Consider the following 25,617-nt stretch of genomic DNA (forward strand, 5'->3'; position numbering starts at 1 on the left):
ACTCACTTGAGTTCATCAGACTTATTGGGTAACATATATATCCCACTACTTTGTTCTAGCAAGTGATATTGTTACATTAAAAATATTTCTTTTTTTTTTTTTTTTTTTTTGAGACGGAGTCTCGCTCTGTCGCCCAGGCTGGAGTGCAGTGGCGCAATCTCGGCTCACTGCAAGCTCCGCCTCCCGGGTTCACGCCATTCTCCTGCCTCAGCCTCTCCGAGTAGCTGGGACTACAGGCGCCTGCCACCACGCCCGGCTAATTTTTTTGTATTTTTAGTAGAGACGGGGTTTCACCGTGGTCTTGATCTCCTGACCTCGTGATCCGCCCGCTCGGCCTCCCAAAGTGCTGGGATTACAAGCGTGAGCCACGGCGCCCGGCCTAAAATTATTTCAGTACCTCCTTGTAAGTGGTGCCTCCTTGTAAGTGGTGTAACAGAAGTGAAATGAAAATTCTACTAAATTAACATAGGTGATATTTTAGGTTGCTTTTGAGATACAAATAGGCAAAGAGGAGGAGGGAAGTGATGGCTGGATAGGATAGGAGGGATAGAGGTGGCAGCGTAGGTATGGACTGGAAATGTTAAGAGAATGGGGTATTCAGGGGTCTGAACTTCATACTGACTGAGCCCTCTCTTCCCATTCCTCAATCTCCACTTAATTCTGACTCTCACCTTAGGCCTTATTATTCCCTAGAACTGTATTATATTGAATGCCAGCTCCCCAAGTGCCACCTACCCAACCTGTGGATAAGACAAAGCTGAGTTTATTGCTTACAGCCATAAGGGAAAACACCACCTCAACAGTGCTTTGGCAGTGTCTCAGAAGAGGAACTGCAAAGTCAGAATTGATTGAGAATTTGAAGTTTGCTAAGGCAGGTCTTCCAATGACTGAGGTGGACTTGGGGTAGGATGGAGGGTTTGAATCGGATTGGGTAAGGATCATGAAAAAGCAGTCCAGCATTGGTGGGAATAGCAAGAAGATTTTTTGAGGCAAGGGATGCAGACTCTTAGGACTGAAACTGTTTTGATGCTTACTACTGAAGAGTTGACACATCTTTCAGGTAGTACTGAAATAAGCAATCAAGTTATTTGCTTAGGCAAGAGTCTCTAGGAATGGTAAAATTATGCTAATGAAGACAATGGAATAGTAAAGTCATATTAATGTGGACAATAACCTGGGTGTTGGGAAGTAGTTTCGGTTCTCAGTCACCTGCAGTATCTCAAACTCTGAAATGTTCCCTCTAATTCCAGGTGTCGCCTTCTTCACTCACATGCTATAATGCCTTTTAAGTTTTTTCTTGGTCTTTACTATAACCGCAGCAACCTTATTCTTCTTTTTATAAGCTCCTCCTTGCTTCCCAGCCTGCGTAATCTGTTTAACTTCATGTTTACTAGTAATCTATAAAGGGAGTAAGCAAAATGTAGAATACTGTAAAATACAGATGGAAAGCATCAGACCCTTTTATGTTAAAAATCTAGGGTGAAGTCCATTTTTAAAAGATAATACTGTATAAATCTTAAATTTTTGTCAAAAAAAAAACAAGTATAGTGGAAAAATCCAAGTTATATGAATCTCAAAGTATAATAATGAAGGAATTAGATTATGTTAACAAATAACTGGTTGAGTTCACTGTAATTTTGAATCTGTATGTTTTTTGAGGTCAATTTTCAACATTTTACATATTTTTCTACATCTTGGTATGGGATATTTAATTTTCTATTATGTTCTAAATTTTCCAATGTTTTATAGAAAAAATGCTAGTTATGGAATTAATTTCTTGTGGATTGAAGACAAAAATAGGCAGATATTAACTGGTATCTGATAATATTTTATGTTATTTGTTCTTTAGAGAAATGTTAATTCCTGTATTCTCTTTCTCTTTAGGCTAATTTGCGCCAGAAAGTTACTCACTCAGTACAAACTGATCTTAGTCACTTGAGAAGAGAAAATTGTTCCCAGGTGTACCCTCCAAAGGACACTGGCACCCAGTCCATGAGGGAAGACAGCACTGGGGTGCCCAGGCCTCAGATTTACTTGGCTGGTCTTCGTGGAGGAAAGAGCGAAATCACCGATGAGGTCAAGGTGAACTTAACTAGAGATGTGGATGAAACCTAATTACAGACAACGTTTTTAAATAGGTGCTACTCAGTTATGAACAATAGCAAGTGCTTAAAGGTATATTAACATCTATACAAATTAATTTTGTAGGGGTGGCACATTCATTGGTTGTGTGACTGTTTATTGGGTTCCCATATTTTATCAAACTGTTTTCTGTAACACATTTTTCATTCTGTTAAAATTGAAAAATAAAACTGTCCATTTATCTTTTATTTGTTAGAAAAATTTGTCGGCATTAACATTGAAATTATGATAACATGTAGATATAAATATGATTATTACTGGAATAGAAGTCTATTTCTAAACCATATTTAATGTTAAACATTACAAACTTAAAACCTAATCAATATTTTCAGCTTTGTTAGCTATTAAATGTTAACATAGATTAAATTGATATGTAACAAAACCTTACTAATTTGGAACAATTGGAGCAAAGGTCCACATGATGTTTTTTTCTTTCCTTCTTTTCTTTTTTTGAGACAGGGTCTTGCTCTGTCACCTAGGCTGGAATGCAGTGGTACAATCACAGCTCACTGCAGCCTCGACCTCCTGGGCTAAAGCAATCCTACCTCAGCCTCCTGAGTAGCTGGGACCACAGGCGTGTGTTACCACACCTGACTAATTTTTAAAACAATTTTCTGTAGAGACAGAGTTTCACCATGTTGCCCTGGCAGGTCTCAAACTCCTGGACTCAATCGATCCTTTTGCCTCGGCCTCCCAAAGGGATGGGATTATAGGCATGAGCCACCATGCCCACCTCACATGATGTTTTTCAAAATGTAGAAATTTGACATAAAATCTGTATTTCTGGCCCTTCAAAAAAAGAAGAAATCAGAATATCTGCTAACACTTGGCCAGCATTCCTGCAAGTAGTAGCTTTGCCCATTCATAACGCAGGCACTTTCAATCCTCCATTGTCTAATCTAGTTCCTGCTGCCTTATGGGCCTCCCACGTCACTGCTTTGCCTTATTTGCCTGACTGCATAGGCAGTTGTGTTTAAAGCTCCCATGAATTACTGATAGCTATATTTTAGAACTGTGGTTTTATTACTCTCTTACATACTTCCAACATTATTCACGGATAATAAAGCTTCTAGGAAGGGCTGTTTATCTTGCTTTAGTAGCTAGGAGGTCATTTGTATTTGGCATATTTTTTCTGCTCAGGTGACTTTTTACTAAGGCATTTGTATAATTTGCTTTCTGTGTAGCTTAAATGTTTTTGTTTGTTTGTTTTTGAGATGGAGTCTTGCTCTGTTGCCCAGGCTGGAGTGCAGTGGTGCAATCTCGGCTCACTGCAATCTCTGCCTCTTGGGTTCAAGCGATTCTCCTGCCTCAGCCTCCCAAGTAGCTGGGATTACAGGCGTGCACTATCACGCCTGGCCAATTTTTGTATTTTTAGTAGAGATGGGGTTTTGCCATGTTGGCCAGGCTTGTCTTGAACTCCTGACCTCAAGTGATCTGCCCACCTTGGCCTCCCAAAGTGCTGGGATTACAGGTGTGAGCCACCACACCTGGCTGCTTAAATGTGATTTATACTATGAATATGCTTTGAAACCCATTTTCTGCATGTAAACTTCAAACAAACCTACTTCTAAGATTTTGTGATTTTCATACCTGTAGTTTACAAATGATGTTTAAGATAGACTGGCTAGCTGTTAAGGCAGGGCCTGGAGGAGTGGGGTGATACTAAAATTTACAAATTCAGGAACGTCATTTTATCTGTTCAATTCACCCTTATTTGATTCTGCAAGATTCCTAAACACAGAAAAGAATGGCTGTAACCTGCAATTTGGGCTTATCAAGTTAAGGCTTAGAAGTAGAATGGCCAAGTGAATAAAAATACCAAATCCAATTTGAAAAGCCAATCTTAATATCAGACAGTCACCTGGTAAGTACAACTGAATAAAGGGAGCTACATCCAATGGAAAACTCATCCTCTCCCTGGACCTCCACCATCTATTCAAGCCCTGTCCTTCTGAAGATTTCCAACCATATGCTGAATTTAATGTCTGATGGTCACCCCCATTTCGGCAGGTCACAGATCAAAATAACTTTCTCTGCCAAACTTGTTTCTTTCTCTTTATTTTCTTCTATTTTCAAAGGCATCACTGCCTTACTCAGTAGCATAAGTTAAAAAACATCCTGTCTTTCTCCCCCTACACTTTACTAGCCTTCAAGCCCTGTTCATTTGACCTGAATTGTCATTGAGATTCATGTCTTCCTATTCTCACCTCCCCTGCAGGACTTTGTCTTACTGCCTGGGTCACTGCTGTCTCCATTTTTTTATATGGTTCATCAGGATGTTTTCTCATGCATAAATCTGATCCTGTCATCTGGCCTCCTCTTCCCCCCAGCCTTTGCCTCAGTTGCTTAAAGGTTACCAAGACTCTTGTCCACTTCCTAGGGAATGAACTAAATAAAACCTCCTTCATGTATTATGTAAAACTTTTCAAAATATGATCTCCATTTATCCTCCCGTTTCCTCTTCTACCCTTCCCATACTCTGTCCACACACCACACACTGTAGCCAGATTGAACCAAAACTCTTCAAACAGGTCGTGGTCTTTATTTTTTTTATTTTTTGAGATAGAGTCTTGCTCTGTTGCCCAGGCTAGAGTGCAGTGGTGTGATCTTGGTTCACTGTAACCTCTGCCTCCCTGGTTCAAGTGATTCTTGTGCCCCAGCCTCCTGAGTAGCTGGGACTACAGGCATGTGCCACCACGCCCATCTAATTTTTGTATTTTTAATACAGATGGGGTTTTGCCATGTTGGCCAGGCTGGTCTCGAACTACTGACCTCAAGTGATCTGCCCACCTCGGCCTCCCAAAGTGCTGGGATTACAGGCATGAGCCACTGTGCCCAGCCCAAATAGGTCATGGTCTTTTATACCCCTACTCTTAACTTGTGCTTTTCACACTCTGCCCTGGAATGTAGTCCACAGGTACAGTCCTCGAAGAGTGTGATCAGACTTTATCTTTTCCATGAAAGTTTTCCCCATTTCTTTTAAGCAAGTTAATTGCTTCCTTCTTTGAATTTTCATTTGATTTTATTATTACTTTTATTATAGCACTTAAAATAAATTGATGTATAGATAGCAGTGCATCTGTATTCTTCCTGTTAGATTTGAATTTCTTGAGATTTGAATTATGCATTAGTGATTTTTCTATCCCCTGGCATTTGTATCTTGTTGGATAAATGAATGAATTAAAAAAAGAAGGACTGAAAGGGCAAACTGGAAGCAGGGTATTGGTTGAGTGATTATTTGAATAGTCAAGGTGGGAGCTAATAGAATTCAGCAATAAAGTAGTTATTGCAAAAGAAGAGGGAGAAAAATGGTAAAGAGGGAAGGGGAGATTACTTTTGAGGAAGTACTGGCAAATAAAGTTGAATAAACAGAGTTGGTTGGTGTACTTTCTGGAGGACTTTGAAAGCCAAGCAGAGAAACATTTTGCCTTCCTGAGGTAGGACATTAGAAAATCATGGCAGATTCTTGAGTAGAATATCGATTGTGGGAGAGGGATACTCGCTTTTTGAGTAGAATATCTGTTGAGTAGAATATCTATTTTTGAGTAGAATATCTATTGTGGGAGAGGGATACATGTTCAGCCCTAGAAAATTTGAGTTTAAGAGATGACAAGCATAGTAAAGCAGAGGTGATAGAAATTTGGGCTGCACAAAGATAATTTGGGAGGTCATCCCCATGAGAATGGGGGTTACATGAGGAGGAAGAGAAGACAAAATAAGACAAGAGTAGTAGTCAGAAGAGTAGAAAAAAGATGTAAAGTAAGCTCTGTGATCATGGAAGAAAAGTCTAGCTCTTCTGCTTACCAGCTGTACCACTTAACACCTCTCTGCTGCAGTTTCTGTATCATAAAAATGAGATAATAATAGTTCTGAACTCATTGATTGGGTTGTCATAAGGATTAAATAAGTTAACACATAAAAAGCACTTACCTGGTAAGTGCCTTGTCAATATTAGCTAAGAGAATAGAGATTCTCCAATGTTTCAGGTCTATTGTACCCCCTTGCTCATTTTTCTTTACTTTTTGTTTTCTAGCCCTCAGTTAATGCCTAGAATAATGCTTGGCACATTATGACTTTCAAAAAATGGTGAATAATAAAAGAAGATGATGGATTAGAGTCATCAATGGAGTAGGCAATTGTCAAACTCTCTTTTCATAGAGTTGGCTTGAGTGGAAACACCATTGACGCAAAGCAAGCATAAAATGGTAGAAATAGGTACAAACCATCAGTGACTGGCAGGAAAAGGAAAGAGGGATTATGGTAACGAAAAAAGAAAACAGAGGCATGGGATAGTTAAGCTCAAACATGAAATGTCTGGATACAGATGATTATTACTCATGTTTAATTCCTAGTCCAGACATTGAATTTTATATTATCTCCCTGTATCCTTTTATCAATTATAAAATGTGACAATTATTGGCTTTTTAGTCATATTATACCATAGGAAATAATTGCTTTAAAATAACAATAACTTGGGAGGCCGAGGTGGCAGATCAGGAAATCAGGAGTTCGAGACCAGTTTGGCCAACACAGTGAAACCCCGTCCATACTAAAAATACAAAAAATTAGCTGGGTGTGGTGGTGTGTACCTGTAATCCCAGCTACTCAGGAAGCTGAGGCAGGAGAACTGCGTGAACCCTTGGAGGCAGAGGTTGCAGTGAGCCAAGATTGTGCCATTAGACTCCAGCCCAGGCAACAGTGCAAGACTCTGTCTCAAAAAATAAAAATAAATAAATAAAAAAACAATAACTTAGCAAATAGGTTTTGGATGCTTAATAGCACAATAAAAGTAATATGCTTAAACTATCAGGGAAACAATTTTCTTTTGGTATCTATATCTTATCTATATGTTCTTTATGGTTAACTGTTTACTATTCTTTAAACATTACCACATTTAATAATCTATTATATAGCTACCATATTTGAATTCAATTATAACCTCCTTAAGCCTTTTGGTATTTGCTTCCTCACAGCCTTTTTATTTAATTAAGTTCATACTTTTACTTTATTACCAATGGATACAGTACTGGGCTTCTTTTTATACACATCACTGAGACTGGGGTAGCTCTGGATACATGAGCGGGAAATGGAAGAGAGGCAAATACTGTAGTTTTCTAGTGACAATCAGAAATCATTAGGGACTCAAGTGGCAATAGCAATGGCTGCTTGAAGCACTGTAAGGTTACCTTATCAGGCACAGGGCCTTGTATCTCACATGTTAAGGACTGCTGCTTCTTTCTCTAACCAGAGTTGTAAGGAAAACTAGGCACACATGAAAGAAAGACATTAAATCAATATTTTTTTCCTCCAAGACTGAGGATACTTCAGAGTGAGAAAGTAAAAATTAGCTCAGAGTAAGACTGTAAATAGCTGCTTGGTCATTAATTGAGCTGGGATAACAAACCCAGGTAAATCCAGCTGCAAAGTTAATGGGAAATAACTAAGGATATGCTGACACTATAAAGTATAATAGCAAGGCCCTTCTTTGAGTGTTTGCTTTCTAATTCACTGAAAAACTTTGTTCTCAAAAATCATATACTCTAGGAAAACTTGCTGCTTGAAATTACATCAGTAAGAATGAAACACCCTACTTTTGCTTGGGGGGATCTACGTCATTTTCATACAAAGAAGCAGCCTCAATTAAGGGGCTCCTGAATACAACATTCCACATCTATGGTAACTTTGTAGTTTTCAAGAAACAGGATCCTGAGACTGTTCTACAGTCCCTATTGGATACTTATAGTCCTGCTTTGAGTTTATCAAACACTGCTTTCTTTAAATTTCACCTAATCCCATCTTTCCCTAAAATTCTATAAATTTATCTTTTTCTTTGTTTCCTGAGATACCTCTGGTGTTCAGTTTCCCTCATTGGAATGTGTTTTAGGTGGTTCTTGCAGTGCTATAAAGAAATACCTGAACCTGAGTAATGTAGAAGAAAATAGGTTTAATTGGCTCATGATTCTGCAGGCTGTACAGGAAACACAGTGCTGGCATATGCTTCTAGGTAGGCCTCAGGTAGCTTTTACTCATGGCAGAAGGCGAAGTGGGAGCAGGCGCATCACAGGGCCAGAGCAGGAGAGAGAGAGAGAAAGAGAGAGAGAGACTTTTAAAACACCAGATCACCTGTGAACTCAGAGTGAGAGCTCACTTATCACCAAGGGGATGGCCCAAGCTATTCGTGAGAGTTCTGTCCTCATAATTCAGAACTCCCACCAGGTCCCACCTCCAACATTGAGGATTACAATTCAGCATGAGATCTAGGAAGGGATAAATATCCACTTTATATCAGAAGGCATCAGTAAGCTCAACTTTGTCAGACTATAGTTTGACAGGTTTGTCCCTGTTGGTCTTGGGCTAACTGGGTTAGGACAAAGAGGCATCAAAATCTAGTTAAGGTTGATGCCAATGAAGTATAATAGTCTTTTGAGGTAATGAAAATGGATAAGAAAATTAGGATTCAACAGCATGATGTTATGTGAACCAGAAATGCCACAAAAATGGCTCAGCAGCATTTGACCCACCTTAATTGGGATCTCTCTGTGTGTGTGTGTGTATGTGTGTATGTGTGTGTGTAAAATGCTCTTCCTCACCAGAAGGAATGATAGTTCCTAGTTGATTCTACCACCTAGGACAGGAAAAAACAAAACCTCTTGTTGTTGCCAGAAATTAAAACATGCTTCAAAAAGCTAGTGCAGGCCAGGTGTGGTGGTTCACACCTGTAATCCCAGAATTTTGGGGGGCTGAGGTGGGAGGATTGTTTTAGGTGGGGAGTTCGAGAACTAGCGTAGGCAACAAAGTGAGACGCCCCCACAATCTCTACAAGAAGAAAAAAAGACAAAAATATAAAAAGTACAAACAGCTGGTGCAGACTTAAAAACAGAGGCAGGCTTACAAGGGCCTTTTGGAACAAATTGAGCATTTAGAAATTATACTTAATTGAGGTAAGTTGACACTATAATGATAGTCCAAAATGGGAAGAGATAAACCACACAAAGCAGTAGCTGTAAAACAAAGGAAGGACTATATGATAGAATATTTTTAATTTTTAAAATTAATTTCAAGTACATATATGAATATTCTGTTTAAATGTATGCATAAGTACATACACAGTAGAGAACTGAATAATTCTACAAGTGGAAACTGTACCAATTACAGTAAGGGAAGATTAGCACCAGTGAGCACACTTACTACCAGGTAGAGGAAAAGTCCAACACTATTACAAAATGAGATTAATCAAATGTCTGCCTCTACAAAGTCAACTCTGGTCTCCCGGGAGTGCCTCCCAATATTAATATGATGCTATTAAGGCATGCAAAATGTTCCAATAATGTTAACAGACCAGATGTATCTATATGTATATTTAACAAGACAATGGTATATAACTAACCCTCTAAAAGGACAATTTTGTAGAAAGAACATGCTGCAGAAGGTGTGGGCTGCTGGGCAGCTCAGAATCTTGCATCCCTATTCCTGTAAGTGCTGAGGTATTTTCATATTATTTAAAACCAATCCACATATCGTGAACATCATTTATTTCACCAATGAATTATTTCTAATATCAATTATGATAGCTAATTAACATCCCCTAGTGAAAGTGGAGATTATAGTGTTTAAAATGCCTGTTGATACATCTAATTTTTTTTTTTTTTTTTTTTTTTTGAGATGAAGTGTCGCTGTGTCGCCCAGGCTGGAGTGCAGGGGCGCGATCTCGGCTCACTCTAATCTCCCGGGTTCAAGTGATTCTACCGCTTCGGCCTCCTGAGTAGCTGGGATTACCAGTGCGCGCCACCATGCCCGGCTAATTTTTTGTCTTTTTAGTAAAGACGGGGTTTCGCCATATTGGCCAGGTTGGTCTCGAACCTCCTGACCTTAGGTGATTCATCTGCCTCGACTTCCCAAAGTGCTGGGATTACAGGCGTGAGCCACTAAGCCCGGCCGATACATCTGATTTTTTAAAGGCCGTTTTGTTGTGCGAAGATCATTAGTTAGAATGTCTGGGTGGGTAAACATAACCGATGACAATGCTGACGATATGGAACAGGCACAAGACTTCTGAACAATATGTAGCATAAATTATAACTTATCTAGAACACAAGGTAACAGTGGAAGATAATGAGCTAGGTGGAAGTTACAAATGTTGCCGCAAGTAGTTTCTGTTACTTCACGAGTTCTGGGAGCTTCTCTAACAGCTTTGACAGGAGTGAATCCCTAAGGCTAAACCCAAATCCTTATTTGCCGCCTACTCACACCTTTGTGAGGACTACGATTCCCAGAAGGCAACGCTCCCTTCACTCAACTTCCTTAGCCGGCGGGGAGCCGCCGTTTACAGAACCACCTCCCCAACCGAATTTCACACACCTGTCACCTAGGACGTGGCCGGGAAGGCTTCCCTTCGATCCGCGTTCTCCCATTTTGGGGCGTAGCTTGGATTCCTGAGCCCAGTTTTAGTGCTTGGCCGACCGGGAGGCCGGCGAGGCGCTCTAGGCCGAGCGGCTTCGTCTCTATGACCACAAGGGGCGGTCCCCGGTGTCCTGCGCGGAGGCGCGGAGGGGGTGGGCGTCAGTTCCGCACGGGGCTGTCGGGGAACCATGGCTGCCCCGAGAGGTGAGGACTGGGGCTACTGGGAGTGGGGAGTCCGCGGGGGGCGGCGGCGGGCGAGCATCTGCGCTGGTCAGCCCCTGTCGGGCAGCGGAGCACCCTGGTTGCCTACTGCCTCTGGGGCCGGGCTGAGGCGTCAGGAGTTTGCGTGGAGCCTCTCCCGGCAGTCAGGGCAGCCGGCTTCCCGCTGCGGCTGCAGTCTCCGCGGCTGACTCCGCGCTGGGCAGGTCGGCAGTCAGAGACCGCACTGACCTCCACTAGCTGGGAGTGGGTGGGAACCGAATTCTGACAGGCCGGGGCTGCGGCGGACCCGGAGAGGGGCCAGGTCGTGGGTCCGGGGCTGGACCGCATTACCCAGCGAGGCAGGACAGTTCTTGGCCCTGGCCCCGCGGCTCCGGTCTCCTTTGCGCCTCCTGCCCTGTGAATGCTCAGAGGCTTAAAGGCAGGCTCCGGGCGCAGATCCCACGCGGCGGCTGGGCCATGCAACAACCACTAAAGACATCACTGGGGCGTCAAAACAGCACTGAAATCGTAACGAAAGGAAGGTAACAGTCGTTAACAGTTCCCACCTGTATGCTGTATGTAATTATGAGAATGCTGTATGCAGTCAGAAGGAACACTGATGTTTGGGGTGGAAGCTGAGATCCACCTCCCTCCTCGCAAGGGAAGGCACATTCGGGTGAAGGAGTATTTGTTGACTAATTGACATTTAAGGCGGGCGAGTCTAATTGACTCCGCACCACTTTTTGCTGAGCAGTGTGTGTAAGTTGGGACCAGAGGTGGATTCTTTGACTGTGGTGCATTAATTAGGAGAAGTTGGGCAACACCCGGATTCTTGCTCCACCCTTCCTCCATAGAGCACTTGGCTTCACCCTTGAATAAATATTGAACGAATACCTAAGGAATATCTTCTTGCGTGGGTGTCAAGTTATTTTCCCTGTTGCGGGGTCCATGTTTATCATCAGGCCCTGCCCAGGGGCATTGTCTTTAGTTGCATATGCTTCTCTTATGTCTTCTTTCTGTTTCATTTCAAATAAGTCCAATCTTAAAAGCCTTTTTTTGTAGCAACACACGAAATAAAGCAAAAAGAAATAGAATTGTTTTGACAACTAAAATGGAATGGGGATAGCAAAATTGATCCGAACGAAAACTTATAAATTACAGAAGTCCAATCATTACTTGAAATAGCTGCAACAATGTAAAGGTTTAGGCTTATTGCCAATACATATTTGTTGAGCTTTGATTGTAATCCTAACAAAATTACAGTTTCCATAGTTTCCGAATATCCACAAAAGATTGATCTGGGACTTCCTGAATTTCTAAGTTCTTAGGTATTACAAATAATGTCCCCATAAACTATAGTAAAACATAACTGAAAAAAACATTTTAAACTGTAATTTCTTTTGGGGGACATTTCCACCCAGACACTATGTGGGAGCTAACAGAACTTCGTGAGAAGCAGGGAACAATGCAGGGTTAAGATGTGGCTGCCAGTTGAGTTGTGGGCTAGGTTTATAGTTACTGGCATTGGGTGTGATTTGAATTATTTGCCCAATTTGAAGTGATTACATATAGACTTTTGATATTACCCTGAAATAATTCAAATTGCTAATAACTGAAATTTTATACTGGAGAATTTGTGAACGGAGTGAACAAGAAATAGTTTGGTCTGATGTTAAACTGCCAGAGAAAATCGTACTTAAAAACATTTAGTATTTAAAAGTTGAAATACGTTTAAAACTGGTATTCCATGTCAAAGCCCAATCTGTTTTGCACATACCTAAACTTATTTGATTACTCTTCCACTTAGATCAGTAGTTATTTTCAAGAATATAATATATATTCCCATATAATCACTATGCAAAAAGGTATTTTTTCAAGTTAATGACAATATTATAAGTCAGAATATGTAGGCTATCAGATATATTTGGTTTAGTGTTTAAATATTCACTATGTTGTTTTTGGAATCAGGAACCTATACAATAGCTAAAATAAAGTACTTTTTAGTTTATCAGCCCTAACTTCTCTTATTTATGAAAGTGTTGATAATCTAGCACATGAGTTGGCAAACTTTTCCTGTGAAGGGCTGGATAGTCTCTTGTCATAACTAGTCAGATCTGCTGTTGTAGGGAAAAAAAAAGTAGCCTGGATAATTTAGAAACGAATGAACATGGCTATGTTCTAATAAAACTATTCATGGACACTAAAATTTGAATTTCATGCAATTTTCATGTATCACAAGATGTTATTACATTTTTTATCAACCATTTAAAAATGTAAAACCATCGTGAGTTCACAGGCCTCATGTAAACTAGCGACATATATAGTTTGTTCACCCTTTATCTAGAAGATGGGAAGTGCCTTCTCTTCTACTGATTAAAGGTTATTGCTGTTTATTTTTGAAGTCATATTTTTTCCCTTGTGTAGGAAAGCTTTAGAACAAAGGAAGTATTATAGTGATCTCCTTCACTTCCTTTTATATAAACACTGACTTTTGGCTCCTCAGATCTTTTGGAAAGAAGGTTTAAGCAGTTAAAAACTATTTCTTCTGTTTTACTTTTTATTTAAAACCTGATATGATTTTTTTAAATCGCCTACAATTCAGAAAATATTCTTTAATTCACTGGGGAAAATATTTATATGGAAGAACTTCTTTCCTTGTAAGTTCCAACCACATTGTATCTAAAGATAATCTGTTTGAAACTCCTGTTTTATTTCCCTATGAAAACAGTCTTTGAATTGTGATTAGGCTCGCAAAGCAGTGAACAAAATCGTACTTAGCATATAATGTAGTTAAAGTAGCAGGCTGGAGTCACCCGGTGTCCTTCTGGTTCTTAACCTGGAGTTGTCAAAGTATGGCTCTGGAAAGCTTAAAATAAAATATTTGTTTCTGGCCCTTTACAGAAACATTTGCTGATCCCTGTTTAACCTTGAGCCTAAAGATTTGAATGGAAATTAAGGGGAACTGGGGGACAATAGGTGGGAGGTGGGTAAGGAAAGTAGAAATAGTTGGATCCTTGGGTGACGGCAGTACCCGAGCAGGTCTGGGAATAAGGAAGTATGAGGGAGACTTGGTACCCACTGCTTATGGTTTTACCAAAGGTCTTGGACAGGCTCTGGTGCCTGAGAGATGGCTGCTGCTCAGATATACTTGCAGGCAATTCTTAAATTGAGTGTTTATATGTTTCCTGCATTTCTAGTTTTATAGAGCTGTGTTCTTAATATTCTTTTCCTGTGTTAGGAATTATTGTTTTGTATAATGCAATGAAATGAGTGGCTAGATGTAAGTTCTTATTGTGATAAAGTTTTATATTAAGCCCCACTCATTTCTCAATTATTATTTTCTTTCTGCTGCCTCTAAATCTAGAATATACATTGCTGCAGTTGGTTTCATGCTTTGCATCCACAAGTTTGTAATCATAAAAATATTTAAAATATGTGCTGGTGCCAGGCGTGGTGGCTAATGCCTGTAATCCCAGCACTTTGGGAGGCCGAGGTGGGCGGATCACCTGAGGTCAGGGGTTCGAGACCAGCCTGGCCAACATGGTGAAACCTCTTCCCTACTAAAAATACAAAAATTAGCTGGGCGTAGTGGCGGGTGCCTGTAATCCCAGCTGCTCAAGAGCTAAGGCGGGAGAATTGCTTGAACCCGGGAGGCGGAGTTTGCAGTGAGCCGAGATCATGTCAAGATCATGCCACTGCACTCCAGCCTGGGTGACAGAGTGAGTCCCTGTCCTAAAATATATGTCTGGCGCGGTGGGTCACACCTGTAATTCCAGCACTTCAGGAGGCGGAGGCGGGCGGATCACTTGAGGTCAGGAGTTAGAGACCAGCCTGGCCAACATGGGGAAACCCCATCTCTACTAAAAATGCAAAAAATTACCTGGCCGTGGTAGTGCACACCTGTAGTCCCGGGAGGCTGAGGCACGAGAATCGCTTGAACCTGGGAGGCGGAGGTTGCAGTGAGCTGAGATTGTGCCAGTGTTCTCCAGCCTGGGGGACAGAGTGAGACCCTGTCTCCAAAAAAAAGCCACCACCAACAACAGTATATATATATATAAAATGTAATTTATAACATCCTGAACTAGAATCAGTATGCTACATAGTCTTGCAATTGGGGCACTCCCCAGGAACAAAACTTATGCCTAATTGGCTGATGTTTAAAGTCAGCTGTGGGGTGTGTGGGTGTGTGTGTGTGTGTGTGTGTGTGTGTGTGTGTGTACATGCTCATGTAATTGGCAAGCATTGTTTTGAAAAAAATTTTTAAACATGAGTTTTAGAAAATATTTTGTGCTTGGAATTGGAAAGTATTTTTGGGCTATAACTAGTTTATTAGCTTATATATACACATATATTGTCTACTAAGTAATGTCTTTGTTGCACGTATTTTCCAGACAATGTCACTTTATTATTCAAGTTATACTGCTTGGCAGTGATGACCCTGATGGCTGCAGCCTATACCATAGCTTTAAGATACACAAGGACATCAGACAAAGAACTCTACTTTTCAACCACAGCCGTGTGTATCACAGAAGTTATAAAGTTATTGCTAAGTGTGGGAATTTTAGCTAAGTGAGTATAAATACTTACAGTGCGTTAAATTATTTTTCTACCTGGTGAGGGTATTTGTTAGAAAATTCAAGCTACATCTTTATATGTTTAATTGCTCTGAGCCAGTGTTTCTCAACTAGCGGTGATGTTGCCCCCCAGAAGATTTTTTAGTTCTCACAACTTGAGAGATGCTACTGGCATCTAGTGGGTGGAGACCAAGGATGCTGCTAAACATCCTGCAGTCCCCACGACAGCCTCACAACAAAGATTTATCCAGCCCCAAATGTCAGTATTGCTGAGGCTGAAGAATGCTGCTGTAGAGTAGGAGTTGGCAAACTATGTCCCATGGGCCAAATCCAGCTTGCTCCCTGGTTTTGGTGTAATGGAGATTGACTGGATTGCAAAGCCTAAAATATTTACTGTTTGGCCCTTACAGAAAACAATTATTGACTTGTGTTTTGGATGAATATAATAATAATAACATTTCTTGAGTGTTTCCTATGTTAAGTGCTGGACACTGTGCTATGTGTTTTTTTTGTCTTCTCATTTACTCCTTCCACATTTTCAAGGTAAGTACTTTACCCCTGTTTTATTGACGTAGCATCTGAGGTTCCTTAAGATTACACTGTTAATATGTGGCAGCACCGGGCTTTGAATCAGAAACATCATGCAAGAATTGTTTAGCTAAGGATGTGGTATAAGAGAGGGTTAAGAATTAGGGGCATTGGAGGAGATAGACCTAATTTTAATCCTAGACTGAGATTGTGGCTGCATACACACTTGTAACCTCTTTAAGCTTCAGTTTGTTCATTTTTTTAATTTGAGAAAATAATATGAGGTGCTGAAAATTAAATGAAATCTAATAGGTAAATTACCAGGGGAAAGATTTATGAGATGGGGACCTATCTGAGTCATTAGGACAGTTAAGAAGTCATACAGGTTTCAAGATGTGTGTTGGTGAGTGAAGGGAAGCAGGGAGGACTAGTGTTGTATGTAGGCTTTTATGTAGAAACAGACATTACATTTAAATATTGAAATGTTACAAGACATTGTGATTGCTTCAGCTTCAGCAATGTGTGATGAGACAGTTGATAATGCAACTGCAAGCATGGCTATCATTTTGGGAAAGATACCCAGTGAAAGTGTTGAAAATTGGTTCTAGATCTTAAAAAGGCTTATACTAATCCACTTGAAGTAGTTCAAATATGAAAAAGATGTGTTATAAATAAAGTTTCAGTGCCACAAAAAAAAAAACAGCACTTGAATACAAAATTTTCTTTTTTTTCTTCTCAGCAAGGCAGTTTTCCTTCTATAGAAGGATGTGCCCTCACAGATGGAGCAATGGTGAGCGCACACCTGGACAAGGGAGGAAAAGGGGACTTATTCCTGACGCACGTGGCCTCTGCAGCTGTGTCATTCCCCTATTGGCTAGGGTTAGACCGCACAGGCTAAACTAATTCCAATTGGCTAATTTAAAGAGAGTGATGGGATGAGTGGTTTGGCAGGAAAAATGGTTATGGCAGAGCAGGAAATCGGAATGAGTCAGGGTGGAGAATGAGCAGGTAATCAGAATGAGTCAGGGTGGAGAGGGTAATCAGAAAAGGTTGCTTTACGAGGAAGTTAAGTTTAAAAGTAGAAGTCAAAGGATTTAACATACTGACATATTGATTCTTTGAAGAGAAATTTAGAACTTGTATCTAACAATCCCCTCCTCTTGCATTTTCCTTATAGCTCTTTCTCTTCAAACTTCTTTAACATGCCTTGGCTTAGTTCTGCTTGATTTTCCAAAAGAAGAAGCTTCTCTGGATAAGGTGGAGAATAGTTAATGGAGGTTTTAGTAAGTGCCATTTCTATGAGTGCTTACTCTGCACCAACCCACAGATGCATGGTATGACACAGCACCCGACAAGATTAAGTACACCCATTACAGCTGTGAGGGAAGTAAGAATTGAGGCTGTTATTCCTTTGCATTTACCGAACCACTTTTCTAGTCATCCTGTAAAGGAGTCATTTACCCCTGAGTTGCTGGCTAACTCATTGGACAGAGCAGTCAGACCTTGCAATGCCTTTGTTATACTTCCATTAGGGGCAGTGTTGTTTAGGATGAAGGTACAACATTCACTTTTAATCATGATGCAAACTCCTCCTCTTTCTGCTAATATCATGTCTAAGGCTATCCTATTTTCCCAAGCCATCTGGCAGTTAGTCCCTAATTGCTCAGCTATTCCTTTAACAGCATCTCTAGTGTAGTTAATAAATTGCCATTGGTTGTAATAGATGTAGTTTATCCAATCTATGTTTTTATTAATTGTCACCCACCAAAATATTGACTCAAATCCTGCAGCTATTTGATTTTGGGCTTTAAATTGATCTGGTATTCCCCGTGGGACTCCAATTGCATCTAAATACTGAGAGTTGAAAGACCCATAAGGAGCTTCTCTCGCTTTACGATGTCTTATTTTTCCTTCCTCTGGTTGATGAAATGCCAGAGTAAAAGGGATAGCCAATTGAACTAGAGCATAAGTACTACTCTAATTATTTGGCAGAGTGTCCAGTAAAGGTCCTCCATAATACCACCATACATCCGCTCAGGGATGAATAAGGGCAGAGTGACGGGTCACCTCTTGGAAGTGCCTGACTTCACTGCATCCTGTTAAGTCTCCAAGGAATGCCAAATTTTTCCCCTTGTCGTTGGAGACAGGAGGTAAAATTGGTTTTGGAAGATGGAGGCTGGATGGCCCTTGGGGGCTGACCTGCAGGGTGTTGGACTTCAGGAAGTAGCAGAGAAATTGCTTAGCACAATTTGTTATTCCAGGCAGTAGAATCTTGAAAAAGCTACCACGCACTCCATGTCCACTTGATTTGAGGACCATCCCAGTGGAAAGGGAACAACCTGGGCCTCTGGCCTACCTTGCTCACAAGCGTAACAGTTACTTTTGTTTGAAGTGTGAATGGAATATTTAATCCATTTGAACCAGGCATTTACATCCTTATACCCTGTTTCAATGGCTATGGTTTGCCTTAGGTCTCCTATTTCTACTGAGACCTTGCTTTTGTCATTTGGCATGAGGCGAGGCATAGTTTTATTTCGTAGGTTTGCGAAAGGGGCAGTTGTAGGAGGTGGAGCGGGGAGAACAAAGCGCATCTTAAAGAAGCCTATAGGATCCTTTCCAGTGACCTCTGCTCCTAAACCATAGAAATGCTCTAAAGTGGGGTTAGAGTTGCTAGTGGTAGGAATAGTAATGGATATAGGCACTGTGTTAGGAAAGGAAAAGATAGATAGACTAAGCTTTTCTTAGCTTTAATTTGGTAGGGCTTGATCTGGGAACCATGGTCCATGATTCTGTTGATAATGGTGCTTGCTTGACTCGGGTGTGATGTGTCCATCCCCCTTCTGTGGTACGAACCATAGTCTCGGTGGTCAGCAGCACAAGGTAGGATCCTTCCCAGGCTGGCTCGAGTTTTCCTTCTTTCCACCCTTTGATGAGAGTGTGATCCCCAGGCTGGTGCCCGTTTACCAGAAATTCTAGGGGCGGTACCTGTGCTAAAAGACTTCTAGTTTTGAGGGAAAGGAAAGTGGAAGATAAACCAAGTATATACTTTATGAGAAACTGATCTTTTGTTTTAAATTTGGGGACACCAGGCTGGGTGCGGTGGCTCATGCCTGTAATCCCAGCACTTTGGGAGACAGAGGCGGGCGGATCACCTGAGGTCGGGAGTTTTGAGACCAGCCTGGCCAACATGGAGAAACCTTGTCTCTACTAAAAAATACAGAATTAGCCAGGCTTGGTGGCACATGCCTGTAATCCCAGCTACTCGGGAGACTGAGGCAGGAGAATCGCTTGAACCTGGGAGGCGGAGGTTGTGGTGAGCCGAGATCGTGCCATTGCACTCTAGCCTGTGCAACAAGAGTGAAACTCCGACTCAGAAAAAAAAAAAAAATTGGGGGACACCAGCAGTGGACTTTATAGTCCTTAGTGTCTTCTTCCTGAGAAATTTCCTTTAGCACCTATTTTTATTAGTTTTTAGACCAAAGAAAGCCAAACACCATTTTATATTTGACAATGCTTCCTGTATGATTATACCAGATAAGCTAAATTTCACCTTTATATTAGTGTATTATTAATATTAAACTCAATTTTAATAAAACCCTGTAGACATATTTATCCAATTTTAATGTCTGACCATAAGGTAAGATTTCCATAGACTCTTTTTAACCTTCTATAAAATTTTGTTAAAGAGCAGGCTAGTGTTTTTTAGTGTTTTAAGAAAAACCCATTGTGCTTTTATTTTAATGTCCAGTTCACAGAAAAACTGGATTATACCCCTTTAACTTTAGCCAGTATGGTTACACACAGAATTTCCTTTACAATTAACATTTTAAAACTTGTTTAAACCCTCAAAACAAAATTTTTTTTAACCTTTTAATGCAGGTAAAAATCCACATTCTATGCCTCCTTATTATCCTTTTACCAAAAGTATATTTTACTTTCCTTATACACCTTGCACATAAACTGTTTCTTCAATAGTTTTACATTCAGGAGGCCTAATTACTTTTAAATTATACATTTCTTGCATAAATTCCCTTTTATAGCATTTTTCACGACTTTCATAATCTTTGACAGGCCTCAGTTTTCTGACTTCCTGCAAACATCCCTTTCTTTAAACAACCAGTTAATTTAGGATAATAATGTACTATATAACATTCTTTTTATATAAATTCTCACCCCCCTTCCTTTTTTTTCCGCCAAGATGATAACCATTCTTTTCCAAAGCAAACTTCCTTCAGGTCTGTGGACTAGACTGCCTAAGGCCAGAAGATTAGAAGTTAGGATAATACATATTACACTGCTAACTTTTAGCAAACTTTACCTTTGTTGAAAACCTTGTAAGTTTGGGATGTCAATTATCCTTTGCTATTAATAAGACTTTGTTTAGTTTAAATTAACTTAGAATTGGTATAGACCACTCATTCCTGATTCTGTAAGTACTTTAAGGCTTAGCTGAGTGCAAACAGCTTACCAACTATTAGGCAATTTTCCTAACTCTACTTCTATAAGAGTTTCCCTATCACTTACTGAATACCCATTGTGGCTTTTTCCCTCAGTCACGCGGGAAGAGCCATCTATCGCCCTGTCCTGAAGGGAGTTCCTTCTAGGTCTGGTTGGACCTTTGTATGGTAATTAATTAAGATTTAGATCCCCTGTTAGGAAACCTGCTGGGTTAAGGGAATTATCAGTGGTTAATGTTAAATCATCTTTTTCTAACAGAATAGCCCTATACTTTAAGATTTTTGAGTTAGTAAACTACCTTTTTGCCTTAGGATAGTTCTGAATTGGTGAGGTGTGCTCACAATGAGGTTTCCTCTAAAGGTTATTTTTTCTACTTTCTTCTGTTAGCAAAGCGGTTGCCGGTACAGATTGAATGCATTTGGGTCGTCCGCGGGTTACTGAGTTAAGGATTTTTGATAGGAAGGCTACGGGTCGTTAGTGATCTCAGTGCTTTCAGGCTATGCCTTTGTTTACACTGACAACAAGGTGGTATTGGAGTGTTATAGAGTCATGGAGAAGACCTTCAATTATCAATTATAGGTTTTAAATTTACCCTAGCTTGTAAAGGAATAGGGTACACTGTTTTTATTACTTCTCTCTGTCTCTCTCTCTCACTCTCTGACTCTCTGTCTCTTTCTCTTTCTCTCTCTCTAACTTCCTCTCCCAGTTTCTCTTTCCTCTCTGCTGGTCTTTCCCTGCCTCTGCCAGCCGCTTATGCTGCTGTTCTTCCCTCTCCTCCTTCCCCTAGGGGAGCGACCAGTGGGAGTGGAGTTTAGCCTTTCTTTCCCCCGAGAAGAAGGGAAGGGGAGTTCTGAATATTTTTCTTACTACTGGAGGTTTGTGTAAGGTTCAGCCCCCCCACAATGGGGATTTCTCATCTCTTTGAGGTTCAGTGTACCCCCCATGGGGATTTTTCACCTTTTTGAGGTTCAACCCCCTGTAATGGGGATTTCTCAGTTCTTTGAGGTTCAGTCCCTGAAATTAGCGGAAGCCTCAACCCATCAAACCAGGGGTGTCTTCCCTTGCCTGTCCTGGAAGACTCAACCCCTCAAACCAGGGATGTCTTGCCTTGCCTGCTCTGGAAGGCTCAACCCCTCAAACCAGGGTGTCTTGCCTTGCCTGCCCTGGGAGGTTGACCTGTTTCCTCCCTTTCCCCCTCCGAAGGTCTCTTGCACACTTCCTACTCATGTTGTCCTCTCTGGCTGCTCCCCCAAGGGAGAATTAGGCCCTTCTTAGTGTTGGCGTGCTGGTATAAATCCCACAGCAGGATCTGCCCTAAGCCATATGAGGTAGCTACGGAACCGCAGAGAGGACCTACTCACTCCGTCCAGCAGTAGGACTTGTCACTATCCACACAACACCACAAGCAGGGTTGTCTGTGATCGTTCACGCACACACACATTCATCCCTCCAGAATTTGACCACCAAGAAAGTACTTTACTGGTTCCCGTGGTTTCTCCTTCATTGGTCTGTGCACAGTCATCGCCGTGGTATGTGAGGATCCTTTACCCCAGGTTGCTGGCCGGTTTGGTTTCCGTGTTGCTGAGAGCTCGGGTTATCCTTTGCACTGAGTGGGTCCTGATTTCTCACCCCCGAGGCCGCCACAAGGGGGCGGGGTGCATCTCCTCACAAGAGAGAACCGGAGACCGCCTCTGGAGGGGAATGTAATCCCAGACGAGTCCCCAAATTGTTATAAAGTTTTGGTGCCGCAAAAGAAATAGCACTCAAATATAAAATTTTCTTTTTTTTCTTCCCAGCAAGGCAGTTTCCTTCTATAGAAGGGTACACCCTCACAGCTGGAGCAGTGTGAGCACACACTTGGACAAGGGAGGAAAAGGGGGTCTTATTCCTGATGGACATGGCCCCTGCTGCTGTGTCATTCCCCTATTGGCTAGGGTTAGACCGCACAGGCTAAACTAATTCCGATTGGCTAATTTAAAGAGAGTGATGGGGTGAGTGGTTTGGCAGGAAAAATGGTTATGGCAGAGCAGGAAATTGGAATGAGTCAGGGTGGAGAATGAGCAGGTAATCTGAATGAATCAGGGTGGAGCAGGTAATTGGAATTAGGGTGGAGCAGGTAATCGGAATGAGTCAGGGTGGAGAGGGTAATTGGAAAAGGTGCCTTACGAAGAAGTTAAGTTTAAAAGTAGAAGGCAAAGAATTGAACGTACTGACATATTGATTCTTTGAAGAGAAATGTAGAACTCGTATCTAACAGATGAATAAAATACATGGCCAGTCTATGGGCCATTAAGAGTGATATGAACAGTTAAGAGGAGCAGCAAATGAAAGGGCCTAGAGCTTTATAATGGTCTTTTAGATTTAGTGTTTGCAAAAAAGTAAAATATTTTCCAGGTACTCTGAGTGTTGTCATTTCTTTGTACACATATTAAAATTGGTAATTCAAAAAGAGTAAGTAGATGAAGGGCAAACAGGATGTTATGTAGTCTGTTAAAACACAGGTTGGATGTCAGTGCTTTATTTGCTGTGATGGAGAGGCTTCTAAATATTAGAAAATAATTTTTACAAAAAATGTTATGAGATGATTTGTTATATGCACAGGAAACCAAAGTTGATTCATGTTTGAATTTATATTTGCTTGAAAATTCTTTCCCATATAATGTTAAAATAATTGTGTAAAGCTAAAAAAATGAAATTAGACTTTTTTCTTTGCTTTCAAATTAGAGAAGACTTTATCATCTCACAGAAAGGATGACAATTTCAGGATATTATGGGAGGCTGTGGAAGAATTATATTAGAAATAACTAAAGGTTTAGAACTTGAACTTCTCTTCAGAGGAGAAAAATTAAGAGGAACTTAGATCTTGGCCAGGTGTGGTGGCTCACACCTGTAATTCCAGCAGTTTGGAGGCCAAGGTGGGAGGATTTCTTGAGCTCAGGAGTTGGAGACCAGCCTGTCAACATGGTGAGACTCCATCTCTACAAAAATAAAAAAATTAGCTGGGTGTAGTGGTGTGTGGCTGTAGTCACAGCTACCTGGGAGGCTGAGGTGGGAGGATTGCTTGAGCCTGCGAGGACCTGCAGTGAGCCATGATTGTACCACTGTACCCTATCCTAGCCTGGGCAACAGAGCAAAACTCTGTCTCAGAAAAAGAAAAAAAAAAACATTAGAAGAACTTAGATCTTGATTATTAAAATAGTGTATTTCCCCATATTTCCAGAAAAATACTGCAGAGTTAATGTAAAAATTAGTAACATTTGCTCAATGTTGATTTGAGTTTTCTGGAGAATGAATACAGGGAAAGGAAAAGAAATTACTATTTAAATGGAAAAAAAATTAAACTTCATTTAAAACTATGATTAAATGAAGTAAAAGCTTCTTCCTTTTTGCCCATTCTTTACACTGTAATAAAGTACAATAACTATGTCATAGGGTTGATACAAAGTAGTATACTAGAACTTCAATTTTTTTGGAACTGTGCAAAGCTTAACCTCATTATACAGCAGTCCATTTGGTGGTTTGTTTATTTAGTATGGTCTCTGATGCTGTTTACTCAGTAATGTTCTTTGCTTAGTGAATAGTCTTGGCTAATTGTTAAAGTAAGTACATATATTATACGGGGGTGGGAGGTGGGGGCAGAAACTTATCGAAGTAGCACCTGAAACCATCCTTTGGTTATAATTAAGGTTCACTTATATAATAACATATCACTGTCATATTCAAATCTGTGTTTCATTCCTTCCAAACATTGGAAGCAAATAGTCATTCTAAGTCATTTCAAGGTATTGTTAATAAGATATAATGGGACAGTCGGGTTCATGCATTCATTTATTTAGTTAGAAAATACCTATCAAGCCTCAATTATATACTCAACACTATTCTAGTGTTTTCACTAGAACACTGCAAATTAAAAAGGTGTAGTTCTGCCCTCATGGACTTATAGCCTATTGGAGAACCAAATATTATAATAAATAATAAATAGGTGATGTTATGAGGGAAAAGTAGAGGGTGCTACAAACACGCATAATAGAGGGCCTGCATTTGGATTAAAGGGTTTCGTCTCTGAGGAAGTTACATTGAAACCTAAACCTGTCAGTTGAGTAGACTTTAGGCAAGAAAAGAGCAGAGTGGAGGCAGAGAACTGTGTGTTTGAAATCCCTGAGGCAGAAAAGTCCTTGACTTTGGTGCTGAGATGAAGCAGGAGAGGTCATCAGGGTATCACAGTAGTAGTATGGGCCTGTTAAGGATTTTAGATTTAATCTGAAGTGCATTAGAAAAATCATTGAGTGGAGCCAGGTGCGGTGGCTCACACGTATAATCTCAGCACTTTGGGAGGCTGAGGCAGGTGGATCACTTGAGGTCAGGAGTTCAAGACCAGCCTGGCCAACATGGTGAAACCCCATCTCTACTAAAAATACAAAAATTAGCCGGGTGTGGTGGCACATGCCTGTATTCCAGCTACTTGGGAGGCTGAGGCAGGAGAATTGCTTGAACCTGGGAGGCGGAGGTTGCAGTGAGCTGAGATCACATGACTGCACTCCAGCCTGGGTGACAGAGCAAGACTCCATCTCAAAAGAAAAAAAAGAAAAAGAAAAGAAAGTCATTAAATGGTTTAAGTGAGGGACTAACATAGAACCCATGTTGAGACTCACTTTGACCTCTTTGAGAATGAATTGGAAGTAGGGAAACTTAATAGAGGCGAGATAATCACGTAGGATGACAGCACAGGTCACGAAGAGAAGTTAATGGATTTGAGTTATGCTCTGGCAGTAGAATCTGTAGGACTTGGTGATGGGTTTGGATAATCACAGTAGTTATGTTCTATAAAGTCACCACCAACACTAAACTAGTGAATACTAAACCCCTGCTCCTAGGGGATATACAGGGTAGGTTCCTGTGAGCAACTGATCACATTTTTGTCAATTAATCAATACAATAACCTTGTTTTATGTGTGCTTCAATCTAAAGACACTTTATTTAATGTATATTATTGATTAATTAGCATTGAACTCATGGCCAACAGCACTATAACATGCCTGAACAAAGCTTATCTATCACATGTATTTTCTCCATAATATATAGCATATCCTTCTTATACTTAGGAACATCAGACAGTGTGTCAGCCCTACAGTGCTTGGGAGCCATTTAAACAAAATCACCAACACAAAGCACAAAAATGCAAAAAATGTGGCACTGAATAGATTGCACTTGTTTATGATCTGAAAGTGGAAACAAGGAAGAATGTTAACTTGTTCAGCGTCAGCCAGGAGTGTGCATGCTTGGTGAATCAAATTTTTTGCCACTCTGTATATGT

The 25,617-nt window shown here is 40.6% G+C and overlaps 2 protein-coding genes across 5 annotated transcripts in view; both read left to right on the top strand.

Annotated features, from left to right (window-relative positions):
- CFAP206 (cilia and flagella associated protein 206) overlaps window positions 1–2,337 on the top strand; it is a 66,441-nt gene extending 64,104 nt beyond the window's left edge. For both annotated transcript variants that reach the window (XM_030809454.1, XM_003258316.3), the window contains exon 13: window positions 1,885–2,337. In XM_030809454.1, the coding sequence (XP_030665314.1) occupies window positions 1,885–2,115 (231 nt within the window). In that variant the 3' untranslated portion in view covers window positions 2,116–2,337. The remainder of the gene's footprint in view (window positions 1–1,884) is intronic.
- Window positions 2,338–10,651: 8,314 nt separating this feature from the next.
- The window catches only part of SLC35A1 (solute carrier family 35 member A1), a 39,509-nt gene continuing 24,543 nt past the window's right edge, over window positions 10,652–25,617 (top strand). For 2 of the 3 annotated variants that reach the window (XM_003258317.3, XM_003258318.3), the window contains exons 1-2: window positions 10,652–10,746; window positions 15,135–15,312. In XM_003258317.3, the coding sequence (XP_003258365.1) occupies window positions 10,731–10,746; window positions 15,135–15,312 (194 nt within the window). In that variant the 5' untranslated portion in view covers window positions 10,652–10,730. Of the gene's footprint in view, window positions 10,747–11,215; window positions 11,286–15,134; window positions 15,313–25,617 lie in introns of those variants that run through there. The other variant, XM_030809462.1, reaches the window with a different exon arrangement.

Source organism: Nomascus leucogenys, chromosome 3, assembly GCF_006542625.1.
Source record: "Nomascus leucogenys isolate Asia chromosome 3, Asia_NLE_v1, whole genome shotgun sequence".
NCBI lineage: Eukaryota > Metazoa > Chordata > Mammalia > Primates > Hylobatidae > Nomascus > Nomascus leucogenys.